At 38.0% G+C, this 20,043-nt stretch overlaps 1 protein-coding gene across 1 annotated transcript in view; it reads left to right on the top strand.

Moving 5' to 3' along the window:
- The first annotated feature begins 10,527 nt into the window (after positions 1-10,527).
- Positions 10,528-20,043, top strand: part of DPP6 (dipeptidyl peptidase like 6) — a 1,357,728-nt gene continuing 1,348,212 nt past the window's right edge. The window contains exon 1 of the mRNA XM_043966312.1: positions 10,528-10,787. Coding sequence (XP_043822247.1) covers positions 10,728-10,787 — 60 coding nt within the window. The 5' untranslated portion in view covers positions 10,528-10,727. The remainder of the gene's footprint in view (positions 10,788-20,043) is intronic.

The raw sequence follows: 20,043 nt of genomic DNA, 5'->3' as shown, positions 1-20,043 counted from the left end.
AATAATGGTTTTAAATACATAAAACAAAATACAAATAATTACAAAGGTAACCAATTTTATTGAAATACAGTTATCAAAATACCTTTTTTAAAAAGGCCAGATCATAGTCCCTAGATTAAGAACACCTGGGTCCTAGTGGCCATCTGGTCTAATCTCATTTCACAGATATGGAAACTGAATGTCAGAGAGGTTAAGTTCTTAGACCAAGGTCACACACTAAGTTAGAGGCAGAGGTGACATTCAATCCTGCTTTTCTGATGGCTAAGCCAGTGTCCTTTATGTTATATCACATTCCTTCCCTTGATTTCTCAAGTGGCCAAAATTTATAAATATAATGGTCCTTCACTGTCCCAAACACAGAAAAGTCCGAAAATAATAAGGCATTAAAGGTATGGATGATCCCTTTAAAAAGGGTGAATTAATGACATGAGCAACAATAGGATGAATAAAGAAAGAAGGTTGTAATTTATTTTCTCATGTTAATATTTAATTCACTTGTTAATCTAAAAGGATTATACTAATTTTTGTACTTTCAGAGGTCTCTATATTGTAGTATGTTAGGATTTTCAAAAATGTTTGGAATGAGTCAGATATGGCTATATTTCTGTAGCCCCCTGGTATATTTCAAGATACGATGTAACTATATCTAATTGTGTTAACTGAGCAGGCATTGTGGGTAACTTTGAATAAGTTAATCTAATGGGGGAGGTTTTTGAGTGGAGAAATTACAGGGTTTTGTAAACAATTCTTTCATTGCTATTAGATAGTTGGAAAAGGGTGGGGACAACACAGAGGGAAGAAGAGAAGCTAGAATGACTTTTAGCAGTTGCTGTTTGATGCATTCACTCAGTGTGCTTTTTACATCTAATTAAGATCATAAGATTCTAGGGAATGGACTTTGTCTTCTATTATTTATGTTTTATAAAGCTTTAGAAATAATAATTTGGTAGACTGAATTGACTACACACACAGTTGATTTAAGAGGTACCCATACATTTTCTAGAGTGATAGATAACCAGACCAAAACAGCTGAACTGTAAATATGCATTGGGATTTTTTTTTTCCACAGATAAAGTAGCAGAGGAGAAGGGGTTGGGAATAGTAGTTAAGCATAGTCTTAGTCTATTCAGCTTCAGTTGTATCTTAAGAAAGGAAAATAATGAATTCCAAAACTCCCTTTTAAGTCTACAAAATGTGAGTTAATAAACATCTTTTGGAAAGTGTTTTCTTTTTTTTTTTTCCAAGCATGGGTTGAGTGCCTAGAGGGCTAAGTTGCTTTAAAAATATAGAATAATACTGGAAATTATACAAAGACTAAGTTTATTTGCTCAAGTTTGAGCTTGATGTTCCATTGTGTAATTCCTGCGACTGGGAGGGAGGGGGGTGGAAGAGACTAATCAGTGAGGAACCCGTCTATGTTATGGTGTTTCAAGAAAACATTTTCCCAATATATACAAAGTACCAAGCGCCCTGTAACCCAGGCTGAAAGCCTAGTTCATCCTCAACTCCTGGTTGTCATTCATCCCATAGAATCAGGCATTGTTAAATATTCTTGTTTTTAAATCCAGATAGTATATTCTATATGTCACAACCACAACCCCAGTTGAGGCCTTCATCATGTCTCACCTAGACTTTTCTATTTATCCCTGCCTCCTTTCTCTCCAATCCAATCAATCTGTCATTCCAACGTCAAAGTAATTTTATTTAAGTGGAGATCTGACCCTCAAGGTAGAAATGTATAAACTCCTTTGTTGGTATTTAAAAAGTTCTTCACAAACTTCCAGTCCTCGTGCCTTATTCTTTTCCATGCCGGTTACATTGCCAAAACCCTGGTTTACTTGTACTTCCTCCAAAATGGATGGTTTAACTCTCATCTCCATGCCTTTTTCTAGATATCCCCATAACTGGAATGATTTGCCCTCTCATTCAGGCATGTTAGTTTCTCTAACTACCTTCAAAACTCACCTTAAGTCCTCCCTAATCCAATAATTTTTCCCCATCCCCCTCCCACCAGATCCTAATTATTTCCTCTGTGAAAGTGTCTCCCAACTATTCTCTCTCCATTGTACATCTACCTAGCTGTTTGCATGTTTGGTCCTCTATAATGTAAACACTTATTACTATGCCTTTCATTATATCTGCAGAGCTTACCACAGTGCCTACAAATTACTTGTTGAATTGATTGACTTGCCTGTAGGCTTCATGGGACTTATTCACAGTCTTCTTAGCTTAGAAAGAAGCAAAATGTCTGTGGTATCATCTATTAGGAAGTTGGAGTGTTTAAAAGAGGATTTTTTTAGGAGAGATTTTTGTAATCAAAAGGACACTGAGCGGTGGAGCCAAGAGGGTGGAGGAAAGACATTAAGCGCATAGAGCTCCAGACACAATTACCCCCAAAATGCACTGAAAAATGTCAGAACACATGGGTTTCCAGATTTGATTCTCTATTTAATTGCTTTGTAACCATGAAAAAGTGACTTCTCCTCTCTTATCCTCAGGTTCCTTCAGTGTAAAATGGGAATTAATAATATTTAGGTTGCTTACTTCACAGGATTGTTGTAATCTGTAAACTATACATGAGAAATATTATTTTTTGTTTCCTTGTTAGCAGTAGTTTCTCAATACAAATGACACACTGGACTCACCACAGATCTAATTTCTCTTTATTGATCCACTCTGGTGTTCCATAGCTTCTATGAAGAACTTCTAAGTGTTATAAGGTACAAGACAGAGAAAGTAGCCTGGGATTGGAGGGTAAAGGGTGGTTCCAAGAGCAGGATGTAGGGAGAAAGAGTCAATACTTTTAGAGTTTATATGATTTGTGAAATAAAGGCAAGTGGTTAAATATTTTGCAGATGGGCGAAACTTTGCAGAGGCAAACACTACTTAATGGTGCCTCAGTCCTATAGGACCCTGATTCCCAAGCAGAGCACTATAATATTCAAGTGTATCTTCAGTTGAAATGCTCTACCTTGGAATAAAAAGGACAGGATGTTGACTGCTTGGCTCTGTATTATATAGGATTGATTAGCTTATTTGACTATTAGTTATTAGTTTAAACTAATCATTAAATTATTCATCAGTTTATTAACATTGATTAGTATATTAATATTGATTAATATTAATCAGGTCAGGTAATTGTTATCCTGGAAGATAGAGTTGGGCAGGCGCTGAGGCAATGAGGTACAGCACAGGTAAATTTCAATGAAACCTAGGAACTGGGAGGTACTTAAAAGCATTTTAGCAATGAAAGACCCTGGGAAATTGAAGGAGTGCAGGTCCATGTGATATGTGGATTGACATGAGGGGGCCTGACCAAGCAAGGCCCTGGACAATGGAGTTTTGAGCCCAGACACCTGTATTTGGGCTTGGGGGAGGAAGTTGTCACCAGAGACAAACTTTACCTTCTTCACAGAGTATCTGGGGTTGCTCCAATGCCCCTGGATCAATTTTGTTTCAATGTTAGTTATTAATTACTAAGAATATTTAAATGACTGAGTCACCTTGAAGTAGTTTGCTTTAGCCCCCATGAATAAACATGGTCTAAGTGCTCAGAACAATAGGATTAAAGTTCAGCTCTTTGATGCTGCAGCTAACTGAGCTCCACATAATCTCCTTACTGCATTGTGGTTAGCCTGCCATGCTGTATATGTCTCTCCATGCATTCTAACTAACTAATAAATTCCTTTTTACCTATTGTGGTCATCTTCCCATGCTGCACTTCTCCCCCTGGGCATGATACCTAACAAATAGCTTTTGCATTGTGGTCAGTTTCCATTGCTGCACAACTTCATCTGCATGCTACCTAACAGAGTTTATTGCTTTGTGGTCATGTTCCCAGGCTGTATTCCTACTCACATTGATATTAATAAACAGCTTATTTTATAGAAAAAATATTTAATTCCATACTTGGTAAAATTTCAATTTAGTTTTCCTATTCTCTCCTCCCCTGGCAACAGTGTGTATGATTTTAGATAGTGACACAGAAAACCAGCACAACAGCCCTAAGGATAATGGCCTGGAGTCACTAGGGCAATATTTATACTTCTACCTTTCTGTGAACTGTGGCCCTCCCTATCCACACATCTCCCTCAGCCCCTCAGCCAGGTTCCTGGCTACATCCGTTTGATCTCTATAAGTACAAAAACTTAATGGATACTCTGTGCTGGGAATCCTTTGGAATGAGCTGAGGGCTCTTGTTTTTCTTTTATGTCAGTTGTCTTGCCACTTCACAATAGCTTTTGTTGGGCAGCAGCAATGTTCAAAGATTCCCAACTTAGTAATCTTCCTAAGAAAGTTGGTTTAAAACTAAAGATTCTATGATAAGAATAATAATAGTTTACAATTATATAGAACTTCAAGGTTTGCAACACACTTAATACACTAACCTAATGTAACCCTCAGAACAAACCTGTAAAAGATAGGTGCTATTATAATCTGTATTTACAGAGAAGGAAACTGAGGCTTAGAGAGATGCCTAGGCTCAAATAGCTAGTAAGTGTCCAACTTGAGACTCAAACCCAGTGAGGCCTCTAGCCCTTAGACCAGAAAGTTTTCAGAATATCTACATAGCAACATGAGTTATTTCCTGGTGGCATTACTGATATTTAATCTCCATGTTCCCAAGAATATCAAAACTACCATAGGTACTAGGCAGACCAAAGAAACCAGTGCTCCCTCTAAATAATCTAAACTATAGAGAGGTCAATGAAAACCCACTGGGTGTTCAATAAATATTAACTGACGATAATGCTAAATTAATAATGTAAGTACTCTGTGTTAGCAGGGAAAACTCCAGTGCCAGGAATATATCTACTGGCTTACTTTGAAGCCAGGGAAGGTGATAGAATCTGTTTCTTTCTTGCATGTAGTATATGCCCCAAAAAAGTGGTACACCAAAAGAAATAGCTAGCTACCCATTAAAAACTTCCTGGTGCTTGAAGTAACTTCTTCCAGTTTTAAAAATTGAACAAGTTTAATCTGTAATTCAAATAGTTAAACTAAAATTATCCAACCCCACCGAGGGAATTGTAATATATGGGAAGTCCAGTCCATAAGGAATGCAATGCAAGAAGCATATAACAACTTTTTTTTTCTTTTTTTGGAGGGGGTGGGGAGCAATGAGGGTTAAGTGACTTGCCCAGGGTCACATAGCTAGTAAATGTCAAGTGTGTTAGGCTGGATTTGAATTCAGGTCCCCCTGAATCCAGGGCCGCTGATTTATCCACTGTGTCACCTAGTTGCCCCCACATAGCACCTTTTTAAAATTATATTATTACATTTTTTCCAATTCTATTAAAATATTTTTTTAGTTCCAAATATTCTCCCACCCTCCTTCGTCCCCTCCTAAAGCTAGCAAGCAATCTGATAAAGGTTATACATTACAATCATGTTAAACACATTTCCATATTAGTTATGTTATAAGAGAAGAATCAGAACAAAAGGGAAAAAATGCAAGAAAGAATAAATGATAATGACCAAAAAAAGAAACCAAAAAATGAAAATAGTTTGCTTCAATGTGCATTCAGACTCTATAGTTCTTTTTCTGAATGTGGAGAGCATTTTACATCATAAGCCTTTTGGCATTGTCTTAGATCACTTTATTGCTGAGAAGGGTTAAGTTTATGACTGCTGATCATCACCCAATGTTGTTGATCTGTGTAAAATATTCTCTTGGTATAACAACTTTATTAGTATAAAACATCTTCAGCATGGTGTAAAGAATGGACTAATGACTATGTAGATGGATCGAGTGCATTAAATCAAATTATTAGAAAAGTGGGATTTACTAGCAGTTTGTTTAAGAAAAAAAACAACAGTTCTCAAAACTGGTATTTATGGCACATTACTCTGTAGCTTGCTTATTAAAGAAGGTAAGCAGGAATTCACATATTCTAAATTTCAGTATTCCGTGCCTATTTCCATATTGTAATCCTTTGTGCCTGCCATTTGTTTCTCTCTACACAGGTACTTTTTATTTGAAAACCACTTTTGCTATTCTATTTCAACAAAAAAGAAGAAATACATGTTGAAGAACAAACTACCCACAGAAGAAAGCCAACAGAGCAGATCTGAATGTAAGAGTTCTACAAAAGATTTGATTATATACATTTCTTAGTCAGCACCAGGTCAAGGATCTGTGATTTCATTTGTGTGTAAATCTCTTCCACCAGCACTTACCACAAATTATAATTTAGAAGATAAGTCTTAGAGAGTTGAGTAAGGCTCAGAGAGAAGGTGAGGTATTTTGCTTATAGTCACAGCACCAGTAAATATCAGGGTCAGAGTCTGAATTTGTTTCTTCTTGACTTCAAATTAAGCACTCTATGCACAATACTATTCAGTCTCTAAGTCATTATATAGTTATTTACTTTTGTCAACATTAGAATCATGATTCCCTTGCCTTCAAGTTCCTGAAGGATAGGGTGAGGTCTTAATTTTCTTTCACCTCCAAAGTTCTCTGTCTGAAGTTAAACTCTTAAATATGATTGTTGAATAAACGAATGAATGAATCCTACTAGTTCACAGGCAGATTTTTCTTGTTGCTAGCAGGAAGAGTGATAAAGAATGAGGAGACCAACACATTTAAATTCATGGTGAGGGATTTTCCCTTAATGTTATAGACCAGTGCCTACCTCTCTGACTCATAGATCAGGAACTACAAAAGATAACAACACTATGAAAGCGACTATTGGGAATCTTGGGAGAAAGCAAATTAAACTCCACAATTAAGGTGGCAAAGTCACATCTCCAAGTTGTACTGAAGCTGAACCTCACTACTGGCTCACAGTAACACAATTGATACCAAACAGACAGCAGAACCACACAAAGGACACATTTAGGGAGTGTTTATCATCTTTAGGACCTTCATGCTTCTTCATTTTCTGTCCTTTTTGTATCACTGTTGGTCATTGTATGTACCTAGTTGTTTGTATGGTTTCTTCCCCCTAAAAATTTGACTTCTTTGGGGTTATGGGCTATTTTTATATATCTTTGCATTCCCAGTCTTTAGTTTAGAGCCTGGCAGATATTAATCACTTAATAAATGCTTGTTGATTGAATGACTTACAGAAGCTTCCAAATTACTATTTAAGTTCACCTAAACAAAACTTCATTTATTCCATCATGAAATCTAAATTTAAAGCAAAATACAAACTGTGACATTAATCATAATTAGATTCCTGTTTCCTTCTAAGTATTTCAAAGACCTGTGATTTCATCCATGTTTGTAGCTTATTCTACCAAAGATCTCAAACCCCCTCCATATTTTAGTAGATGACCTTTTTTATTTCACTACAATTCAACCCCTGCTGGCTAAGACTTCAGAATTAACCACTCAGAATTTAGTTAGGCTTGGCCTTTGGTCATTTGCCAAGCCCAGACTCAAAATCTTCTGGCTTGATTGGATCTGGCAGAGTTGCATTTCATTGGGACATGACCTTCAAGAATCTAAGGTTACCTTTAATTCCTTGTAGAAAGCTCTATGGTATAGTAGAAAGAGTGATTCATTTGGAGTCAGAGAACATGTTTCATGGACTAGTTCTACCACTTGCTACCTGTGGGACTTTGGGAAAGTCACACAACCTCCATAGGGCTCATTTTTCTTAGGTATAAAATGAAGGGTTTGGACTCAGTGATCTTGAAGTCATTGTTTACTAAATCTATGATCAGACAGTTTTAGTTGGACGTTCCTGTCAAGCTACTAGCCAAGTCAATCATTGTTGAACAATAAAATATGTCAAAATCTAAGGCTGATATATTTACAGGTGACCAAAGATCAGGAAGATATTACATTCGTGATATTAAGAATTACTTCTTTGTCTTTTTTCATACACATTAAACATTGTTTAATCTTATAGAACTAAGGTACCCACAAAAGGCTGGGAAACTCTTCTTCTCTCTTGGGCCTCTGACAATGTCTCATCACTGTATGACTTTTTTTTTTGTGAGGAAATGAGGGTTAAGTGACTTGCCCAGGGTCACACAGCTAGTAAGTGTCAAGTGTCTGAGGCTGGATTTAAACTCAGGTCCACTGTATGATTTCTTACAAATTTCATTGTTCCATTGGAGACTTTTTTCTTCTTTTTCTGTGATTGATTCCGTAAAAGGCAGAGAAATGGGGCAGCTAGGTGCCACAGTGGATAAAGCACTGGCCCCGGATTCAGGAGGATATGAGTTCAAATCCAGCCTCAGACACTTGACACCAGCTGTGTGACCCTGGACAAATCATTTTACCCTCATTGCCCCTCAAAAAGAAAAAAAGGTAGAGAAATGTGGATAAGGCTACCCACATAGTAGGAGAGGTCTGTACATTTGAGTAGTCTTTTTAGGAAAACAGAGAGACACAGAACCACTTGTCTCTTATGAAAGTAGAGAATTTGAGGTTAAAGTCCCTTACAGGCAGGAATCTTAATCTATATATGACAAGTGAGAGCTCCAACAATGTCCAGTAAGTGACCTAAATTATTGATCACAGGAGGTTGTGAAGTCAACATAGTTGTGGAATAGAGGTTAGGAAGATCTGAATTTTAATCTTGTTTCTGATAATCACTAACGCCATGACCCTGGATAAGTTGCTTAAATTATTTCAGTGCCTTGCTTAGATTTGCCCTGTCAGTGAATGTCAGGTCTGGCTTTGTTTATTTTTCTGACTCCAGGTCTAGTGCACTATTAATGATTCAAGCAGCCTTTCAGTTGTCATATAGTTATTGTGCTTTTTTATAATTAAAAATAACATTAACCAACATTTATATAAGCACTTATTGTGTTTGGAGAATTCTCCTAAGCACTTCACAAATATCACACGTATACATTTGTTTGTTTATTGAGGGGTAAATGAATGATCCCCAAGCCCTTGCTTACAAACTTCCAGAAGGAAGAATAATATCTTAATTTTCTTTGAGTGTTCCTCAGACCTCCATATCTAGAAAATGAGAGTTGGAATAGATCAGAGGTTCTAACTTGCTCTGGGTAGATTTTAGAGGATATGAGAATTTAGGAAAATAAATTTATAACTTTGCTTCTATGGTTTTTAAAAATTTCCTTTGTGATTTTACTAATTTTATTTTATTCATTTAAACACTGCCCGAGAAGGAATCAGTAGGTTTCATCAGACTAAACAAACCACCCAAGGAACCACAAAAAAGGTTAAGCCTCCCTGTACTTGCTGTTCCCTAAAATCCCTTTTAAGTACTAATATTCTAATTCCAATCCCCAGTTTTGCAGTTCATTCTTCTTTCAGCATCTCCAGAAACATCAGCCTCTATCCATACGATAATCAGTCTTTCCCTGGATCAAGGTACAAACTTCCATCCACCCTCCTCAGAAACCTGCTCGAATGGAGTAAACATCCTGAGGAGTCTTTGGGAAGAAAAGATCAGCAGAATCTCAAAACTGGAAAGGATCTCCACCACCACTCAATTAATTCTCTGGAAGCACCTGCCCTTAAGAAGAATTTTTGCTCCGCGCACTCTGGACTGCAAAAGAACCTGGGCCACGTGCCTGAGGCAAAGAAAAAGCCAGCCTAGTGTGGAGGGGGTAGTGGACGTGGGGCGGGGAGACGGGAGAGAGAGGAAGGGAGGTCTCCTCACTAACCCATGCTCTGCATCTCCAAATCATTTCCGTCAGAAGCTTCGGGGAAAAGCTGTTGTCTCCCGCACAGCATGTCCAGAAAAACGGTCTTCTGGCACTCTGCTCATTTCCTTTCTCGCCTCTCCCCGGGCCCAGTTGCCCCTCCGCACCCAGTTCCCTAATTTCTCTTCCTTGTCTCCAGACGCGGCGCCTGGCAGAGCCTCGCATGCCACCTCTTGACCGGCCCGGGAAGATTCGGAGCCTCGAGCCCTTGTAGCTGGGCGCGCGTGCCACTGCAGGAGCGTGGACCGGAAGATTCACGGGGTATCCGAGCTTGTAGGGCTTTGAGCTGAGGGTTCCCATATCTGCCCTCTGTAATTCCCGTCAGGCGTGAAGCACGCAGCCAAACACGTTAAAAAAAAAATCCCGTCTCACTCTCGATTCGCCCCCTCCTTTTTCAACAGTGTGCGTGGAAAGGGGCTAATGCGCTCTGCTCCGTGGCCAAGTTGCAGCTTCTCTGGGAGGATGCAAAGATCACGCCCCCTAATTCTGGTAAGAACTCTGGGCTCTCTTTGCCTTTGAAGCTCCAGGTCCGCCCTGCAGCTTTTGCCTCTTCTTTCCCTACCAGCCCGCAGCTAGTTCAGTCTTAACATCTAACAACGTCCCAGCTGCCCACCCGTTCTACCCTGTTCCTCCTCCTCCCAGGCTTTTCCCTCATGCAGGACTTGCTGGAGTGAGCTGCAACCAAGGCTCCAGAGCTGGAATCCCCTGGAAGGTTTCCTTGAAGACAGCACTAGTAGGCGAGGGGAACCTCCCAACGCTACGCTGACAGTTCCTCCCCCCTCCCCCCCCCCCCCCCCCCCCCCCCCCCGCCCCATTCTGGTCTATCCCTGCAATTCACCCCACCTCCAGGAGCTCGGAGTATCTCAGCCTTTTCAGTCTCTGGCAACAAGAAGTCCCAGAGAAATCCAAGCGGGAGAGCTTCGTTTCGAGGGAGTCGAACCCCTTCCAAGGCTCGCCAGAGACTTTGCTGTAATCAGCAGGCGTAAACACCTCGCATATCCTCGGGAGAGGGCCACTATCGCTTGCTCTTTGAATCCTCAGCCTGATCCTGGTGCAGAGAAGTTTGCAGCCTCAAGTCCCTACAACTTCCCGAGATGAACCAAACGGCGGGAGCGTCCAACCACGTCAGGTGCCCCCCGGGGAAAGGCCACAAGGTAAAACAGACAAATCTCGAAGGACGGGGTTACGGATGAGAGGGTTAGGGGTGTTGGCAAGCACAGGGAAAGTTTTCTGCCTGGTTGGGCCCCGACGGTATACCGGGAGAAGTAACGAAACAGATGGATGAGAGTGTGTGTGTGTGTGTGTGTGTGTGTGTGTGTGTGTGTGTGTGTGTGCGCGCGCGCGCGCGCCTGTCTGTCTGTCTTTGGGTGGGTGGGAGGTATATCGTACGATTTGTTGTGGGACCTGCGAAGTCTTACAGGAAAAAGTAGCTGCTTGTTTTAGGGACCTTGGATAGCTAGGAGAGAAAGTCCTGTTTCATTATGGATGAAGGGTTATAAGATGTGTTGTATTATTGGATATTGTACATATTGCTGCTTTCCAGCCCCAGGCAGAGCCTTCTGCTTTGGGGAGAATTAAAAGGTTTTAGGTTGATGGGGGCAGTGTGCATTGAGTTCCTCGTGGTCGTCCTCCTACTTTGGTTGATGCTGGGAGCAGCTGGGAGCAGCGATGGGAGGAGAAGAGATCAGGGATGGGAAGGGAGAAGGGAGGCAGTTTGAGTGACCATTTGGGGCAGAGCTGGTCGTGACGCTACCCACTGTTTCTCCAATAGGAACACATTGGTTTGGCACTGTTGAAGTTGATTTCCACCACGCTTCCTCCTTTCCAGTGCCCTGGGGTGGTGGTGCTCATGGTGGTGGAGGGGAATTCTCTTGTTTCTATCATGGGCACATGTGTTTCATTAATTTAAATGGGCCTGAAGATGATGACAGTTATGTAAGGGAAATTATTGAAACTTTGATGTAAGGCTGAGACTGCTAAGTAGAAATGTAGCATAGATTGCCCGGTTTCCTGACCCAGGCAAAATATAGACACTTAGATACACCAGAGCCCGGGAGAAAGTGTTACTTGTTATTTTGACATACTTGTTTGTTAGTCTCTAGAGGTCCACTTCCCTATCTCAGAGTACAGTGATGGATCTTAACTCCTTGCAAAATAACCATATCTTCTTATCTAAATTTCCTACCTTCCCTAAAAGTGTGTGTATTCACACCTTTCTATTTCCTGTGTTTTAGAGATCTTTGTAGAGAATGATTTTGCTGTTAACTTGTAGCTTTTTAATCAGATAGTGCTTTAAAGAAGGAAGTCAATACAATCTGAATCTGGGCCATGGTCTCATCTTTTCCTTAACTGAAACCTAGAGCAAGGGGTTCTTAACCTTTGTGCATATGACTCCTTTGAAAGTCTGGAGAAACCCTTGGAACTCTTTGCAGAATAATGTTTTTAAATGGCTATAATAAAATACATATGGTTAGAAAGGAAAGCACTTATATACAGTTACGAAAAATATAGTTTATATAGTACATATATATCTATAATGTGTGTGTATATATATGTATAGCTATTTCTCTCATTTGGTAAAGTAGTGTTGGCCTCACTATTTAAATCTATCTTCTTACGCACACAATTTCTGTGTATAAAATGTATATGTATGTGTACATCCATAGTCTTCTGGTACTCACATTACTAAAGATTTCTTTTATCATTTTAAATTCTGCCTATGCTGGAGGATGAATGGTCCCCTAGTGGATTAGGTAAAGAGAAAAAGAAAAAGAAAAAAAACACCTAACTTTAATATTTTGTGGGAGAAAATTATAGCTCACAATTATGTAGTGTTTGAAGTATGTGATCTTATTTGCCCCCACAGCAATCCTGTGAGAAAACTATTATTATCTCCATGGTGTTGATGAGAAAACTAAATTTCAGAGAGGCTGAATGGTCTGCCTGGCATCACACAGCCAGGAAGTATCTAAGATAGGACTGGAAACCAGAGCTTCCACACTCCAAATCTAACATTCTGTCCACTAGACCATGATGAAGTGTTATTAATCTTAATGAGTTTAATGAAATGAGGAGTTCTGACATTTGTGTTTAAAATGTGGTTGCCCAGCATTTTTTTTGCGTGATACATTTAGATGAAACATTTGAATTAACAAGTCACTTCTGTTCTCATTTGACTCTAAACCTTTTATTATTAACTTTAAATTACAATGATTATGTAAACATTTTATTTTTAAATCATTTAACCCATGACTCAAATTTAGCAATACTTAGCATCACTTATTCTATGCGACACAGTTTTGATTTTATTAAAGAAACAAGATGTAAATTTTTTGCCATAGTTGAATTGAGTAGTAGTAACAAGTACCATTGATGTTTTCTAGAAAGTGTCTTCTATCACACATGGTAAATTGCTTGATGACAGAGACTATCATTGGATAGTTTATAGCCCTCTCAGTTCTAAAGTTGCTCTGTAAATATTTGTTCATTTAAATTAGATTATACAGGCTAGTGATGAAAAGAAATCATGACAGTAAACTTTTTTCGTGATGTCTGAATCATACAAACTCACTTGGAAATACCTCTACTCTACTTTCATAAAGTAACAGATTATATAATATGGGAAGCTGGAAGTTAGAACGATGCTGGATATTGTGAAGTGAATATTTGAACAAATGGGTAGCAAAATGATTTAGGTTTCTGAATTCATTGTAAAGGATTCTAAAGTCCTGATGGAATTCCCTTATCATTCTGCTTTTGTTTTTGCTTTGCCTATACAAGCAAGAGCCTCTGATCTTATTAGGGTCACTGGACTCTTACTATTATGCTGGCCTTTGGGCCTATGCTTTATAAGTGCCTTGTAAAGCATTTCATCATAAAGAAATGTGTTTTTTTAATTTAATTAACATTTAAGGAATAACTTGTATATGAAACATACCTTAGTTGTCCCTGTGGCTGGATACAAAACAAGTACAAGATCTTTGCCTTCCTTGGAATACTTGAACTTGAAATTAAGTGGTTAAACTAAAGCAGTTTAAATAGACACTGTAACTACCTTTACTGAGCCCTTTTTCCATGGAGAATAGTATAATGTTGAGTGTATACTTTATAGGTAAAATGGATAATTGGCTGGCTTGCAATTATTTTTTTGAAGCATATATCAACATATGTGTGTGTGAATATATATATATATATATACACATACACATATGTATGTATGCATATATATATATATATATATAAATATACGTATGTATAACAGGATTTGTAATTTCATCATTTTAGGGAGCTCTCTATGAAGGACTTCTCTTTTCAGTGTAGACTGGGGACATCTCTGTAACTTATGGTCTTAATAGAATTGCCATACAACCTTTCCTCTACATATAGAAATGAAATGTATGATATATACATATATCCATATCTTTGTATCCCTAGCACTTGTATAGGGCCTAACAGATAATAGGTTCAATAGGTATTTGTTGAGTTAAAAGTATATATGTTGGGGCAGCTAGGTGATGCAGTGGATAAAGCACTGGCCTTGGATTCAGGAGGACCTGAGTTCAAATCCAGCCTCAGACACTTGACACTTAATTAGCTGTGTGACCCTGGGCAAGTCACTTAACCCTCATTGCCCTACAAAAACAATATATATATATATATATATATGTCTAAGTAATCATACAGGCATGCATGTGCATATATATTTAGTGGCATCATATCTCTACCATCCCTCAAAATCTATCTTCTTTTGATTTGAATGCTTACTCTGAATGTTGTATCACACACAAGCATATAAGCATTATAAATACTATTGAGTCATCGTGGTGGTTGTGATGTTGATATGATGATGAATCATTTTGGTGATACCCTTTTGTTCTGACGATGTTTTGCACCTGAGGAAATTTTAGTCCTGCTACAAATGAGTTCCTTTCAATGAGGACCATCAGCAGTGGGAAGATGTTATCTGATAATTTGAAAGTCTTCAGTAAAAGAACCTTCCCTTTGCTTCCCTCTAGTTAGTAGAGATCAAAAGGCCTTTGTCTTTATTGCCAGTGTGTATAAGTGATTTCCCATTTTTGTTTCCTACTTCAGGTTCAAAATCTATAGGGAAATCTTGCTAAAACTTGATTTGTAAGAAAAATTGAGGTTCATCAGGCTAACCACAGACTGGAAACTTGGGCTCTGTAGCCTATTATTGATGCTACAGTTAATTCACTGTGTGCCCCAGGGATTTCCTCAGCATCTTTTCTTTGTAATGAGGTGATTAATAAATGCCTTTTGACCACAATCACCATATCCTTTGTATTAATATGTCATATAATCGGAAAGTGACAAAATGTCAATCTCCAGTCTTCAAATGTTTTTAGTAAAAGAATTAGGATTTTGGGGGAAGATTTTAGTTTGGTGACAAAGCATGTCATGTTGAGTAATACATGTTTTCATTAAATGCAGCTTACCTTGATCCTCTGCCCACAGTGACAGGTTGTGTCTTTGGGGGGTTGTTGGCTTTTGCTGACTCTGGCATCATGCATTCTGGAATCTCCTTTAGCATCTTTCTTTGCTGTATTCTCCTAGTATTGGCCTTACTCTAGGTCATGGACAGTAAACATACGGTTGGTGGGTTGTATCTGGACAGCATAATAAGATCACTAGTCAGCCTGCAGGGCATTTGAAAAATGTTTCAGTGAAACAGCTTTAGTTTGTAATGGGAATGTGTTGTGTGAAATGATCGTAGCCAAATCTAGGTTTTGTTTTCCTAAGAAATCCAAGCCACTGGTAACTCTGAACTGGACACTCCCAAAATAGATAATAAAGCCCCAGAGGGCATTATAATGGAAACATCTTGTGATGACTTTTAGCAATATAGGTGGATGATGTCAATGATGGCAGAGTCTAAATGAACGATATTGCAGCATTAGACAAGTTACCCTTTATGGGCTTCATTTTTGTCATTTATAAAATGATTTTGGCATGTGTAAATGCTGAAGTCCCTTTCAGAATTAAAATTCTTAGATTCCATAGGGTTGTTACTGTAAAACTAAAAGGGATCTTAGAGATCATTGAGTCCAAAATTCTGCTTCTACAGATGAGGAAACTGAGCCTCAGCCCAGAGAAGTTAAATAGTTTACCTGAGGACACACATGCAGTCATATTCCTTCCCTGAAGGTGGCAGAAAGAGTGGATTTGTACTCAGATCTTTTGACTTCATATCTGGTGTACTTTCCATCATCCAACATTTTCTTCTTGGCTTTGCTCCCATTTTCAGTTTTATATTTATTCTGGCTTCCTCTCTGCTTATTATTGTTCCCTTTGATTCAGTGTTATGCTATTCAAGGCTGTCCAAGGAGGCCTATGTATTATTACATATTTAAAAAAAATAGCATATCACATTTGCATAGTCCTGGACAATGTTAGCACCCAATATCTCCAGAGAAAAAATGAAATCAGTGTATTTTAATAGAGAGGAAATGAGTGGTTACTGATATTTGAGGAATTTCTGAATTACTTGTCTATCTGGTCAAAGAAATGACAGTGTAAACCAATTTAAAAAGTGCTTTTCATGAACTATAGGACCTTCTTCATTAAACCTAAGTGGCTCCCTATGACCTCTAGGCTCAATTATAAACTTTATTTGGAATTTTAAAACCTCAAAATACTGCCCCTGCCAAATACCTTTCCAGCCTTATTACACATATATTCCCTTCACACATTCTGACATTCTTAGTGTTCCTTGAATGTTATAGTCCATTTTTCGTTTCTGTGCCTCTGCACTGGCTTGCCCCTATTCCTGACACAAACTCTGTCCTTATCTGGACGTCTTAGAATCCTAGTTGCCTTCAAGACTCAGCTCTAGTACCGATCCTGACCTTTCTGATGGTTAGTACCCTCAGCCAATCACCTCAGATCTATTTTCAGTATACCTATATACTTATGCAATATAATCAACTTAGAATCTACAATGTTCGTGAATATAGTGACTGTTTCTCTTTTTTCTTTGCATCCTCAGCACCTGTACCTACTACATGGTAGGCATTTAAATACTTGTTGATTAATTGATCTTCCTTTCTTGCCACTTTCTCAAATCTTTCCATTCAAGTTGCATTATCTGTAAGAGGAAATTGGACTAAATGATCTTAAGTTCACTTCCATTTCCATCATTTTATGTTCTAAGAATAGATAGCTTCCCAGAAAATGGAAATGAGTTTTCTACCATGTTTAGTATTTCCTGTCATTCTCCAAGCATTTATTCTGACTTTTCTTTATGGTTTGAATACCCTTCATGTTATCCTAACCCTCTTTTATTTATTTATTTATTTATTTATTTATTTATTTATTTATTTATTTATTTATTTATTTATTTAATGTATGAGGTATTTTTTTTTCGTTACATGTAAAGATAGTTCTCAACTTTTGTTTATACATGCTTTACAATTTCAGATTTTTCTCCCTCCCACCCCTCCCTCCCCCCTCCCCTAGACAGCAGGTAATCTGATATAGGTTATATCTATATATCTCTATACATATACATATACATATATATATATACATACACACACACATATATATACACATAATAACATTAATCCTATTTCTGCATTAATCCTGTTACAAGAGAAAGAATCAGAGCAGTGATGCAAAACCTCAAAATAGAAAGAAAAAAAAAACCAACAGCACCCAAAACAAAAGAAATAATATGGTTCAATCAGCATCTATACTCCACAGTTTTTTCTTTCTTTTTTTTCTTGGATTTGGAGATCCTCTTCTTTCATGAGTTCTCTGGAACTCTTCTGTACCCATTGCATTGGTGAGAAGAATATAGTCCATCACAGTAGGTCAACACTCAATGTTGATGATACTGTGTACAATGTTCTTCTGGTTCTGCTCATCTCACTCATCATCAGCTCACGCAAGACCCTCCAGGTTTCTCTGAACTCTTCCTGCTCATCATTTCTTACAGCACAATAGTATTCCATTGTATTCATATACCACAACTTGTCCAGCCATTCCCCAATTGATGGGCACCCCCTCAACTTCCAATTCCTTGCTACCACGTAAAGAGCAACTATAAATATTTTTGTACATGTGGGTCCCTTTCCCCCTTCCATGATTTCTTTGGGCAAAAGACCTAAAAGTGGGATTGCTGGGTCAAAGGGTATGCACAGCTTTATCGCCCTTTGGGCATAATTCCAAATTGCTCTCCAGAATGGTTGGATCAGCTCACAGCTCCACCAACAATGCATTAGTGTTCCAATTTTCCCACAGCCTCTCCAACATTTATTATCTTCCTTTTTTGTCATTTTAGCCTATCTGATAGGTGTCAGGTGGTACCTCAGAGTTGTTTTAATTTGCATCTCTCTAATCATTAGAGATTTAGAGCATTTTTTCATATGGGAATAGATAGCTTTGGTTTCTTCATCAGAAAACTGCCTGTTCATATCCTTTGACCATTTCTCAATTGGGGAATGACTTGGATTCTTATAAATTTGATTTAATTCCCTATATATTTTAGAGATGAGGCCTTTATCAGAAGCACTGGCCTCAAAAATTGTTTCCCAGCTTTCTGCCTCCCTTCCAATTTTGGATGCATTGCTTCTGTTTGTACAGAAATTTTTTAATTTAATATAATCAAAATCATCCATTTTGCATTTTATAATATACTCTATCTCTTGTTTGGTCAAAAACTGTTTTCCTTTCCAAAGATCTGATAGGTACACTATTCCTTTCTCTCCTAATTTACCTATGGTATCACCTCTTATGTCTAAATCATGTATCCATTTTGACCTTATTTTAGTATAAGGTGTAAGATGTTGGTCTATGCCTAATTTCTGCCATACTATCTTCCAGTTTTCCCAGCAGTTTTTGTCAAATACTGAGTTCCTATCCCAGAAGCTGGAGTCTTTGGGTTTATCAAACACTACATTACTAGTGTCATTTACTACTGCATTTCCTGAGCCTAGCTTATTCCATTGATCTACCACTCTATTTTTTAGCCAGTACCAGATAGTTTTGATGACTGCCGTTTTATAGTAAAGCTCCAGGTTTGGTACCGCTAACCCACCTTTCTGTGAATTTTTTTTCATTATTTCCCTGGATATTCTTGATTTTTTGTTTTTCCAGATGAATTTTGTTATTATTTTTTCTAGCTGTATAAAATAATTTTTAGGTAGTCTGATTGGTATGGCACTGAATAAGTAAATTAATTTAGGCAGTATTTTCATTTTTACTATATTAGCTCTGCCTATCCATGAGCAATTGATATCTTTCCAATTATTTAGATCTGATTTGATTTGTGTGAAGAGTGTTTGGTAGTTGTGTTCATAGAGTTCCTGGGTTTGTCTTGGCAAGTAGACTCCCAAGTATTTTATATTATCTACCATTACTTTAAATGGAATTTCTCTTTGTATCTCTTGCTGCTGGATTTTGTTGGTCATGTATAGAAATGCTGATGATTTATGTGGATTTATTTTATATCCTGCTACTTTGCTAAAGTTAATTGTTTCAAGTAATTTTTGACTTGATTCTCGAGGATTCCTTAAGTATACCATGATATCATCTGCAAAGAGTGATAGTTTTGTTTCCTCCTTGCCTATTCTAATTCCTTTAATTCCTTTCTCTTCTCTGATTGCTAAAGCTAACATTTCTAGAACAATATTAAATAATAGGGGTGATAATGGACATCCCTGTTTCACCCCTGATCTTATTGGGAAGGCCTCTAATTTATCTCCATTGCATATAATACTTGCTGGTGGCTTTAGGTAGATACTGTTTATTATTCTAAGGAAAGCTCCTCCTATTCCTAAACTCTCTAGTGTTTTTATTAGGAATGGGCCTAACCCTCTTTTTATTGTCACACTCCCATTTCATTTAAACCCACTCCTATTAGGGATATAGGGAAGCTATTATTTCAACAGACACAGAATATTAGAGCTGGAAAGGACCTTTAAAATCACCTGAACCACCACTTTATTTTCCAGATGATGATGTTGAGGTCCAGAGAGAAGTGACATGGCGATAGTGACCCAGCTAATTCATGACTCTCCCCAGTCCAGTTCTTTTGACTTCCAAACCATTGCTCTTTCCACTATGGCACATTGCTCTTGTGATTTATAATTATTAACTAATTCATAAGCTTCAATTTTTCACCTCATTCTTGTAGTTAAAGCAAATACACACAACTATTATATAGCTTTGTTTATTATTGCCATTACTTACTCCTTCTTAATGTGTTTTCCCCAGCAAATGGTAGTCCCTGTACTTTAGTCTCAGGCCCATTTATACTCCTAAATCAATTCTTGACCTGCCAGGGTTATGGAAGACCCTCGATTGACTCAGAAATTTCCAGAGAATCAGGTTCACATAACCTAACCTGACTGATTTCTGGTGTCTTCATTCAATTTAACCATGTCTGCT

This window comes from Dromiciops gliroides, chromosome 5 (assembly GCF_019393635.1).
Source record: "Dromiciops gliroides isolate mDroGli1 chromosome 5, mDroGli1.pri, whole genome shotgun sequence".
In the NCBI taxonomy this organism is placed as follows: Eukaryota; Metazoa; Chordata; class Mammalia; order Microbiotheria; family Microbiotheriidae; genus Dromiciops; species Dromiciops gliroides.
Note: the sequence above shows the minus strand (reverse complement) of the source record. Positions and strands in the feature narration are given on the sequence as shown.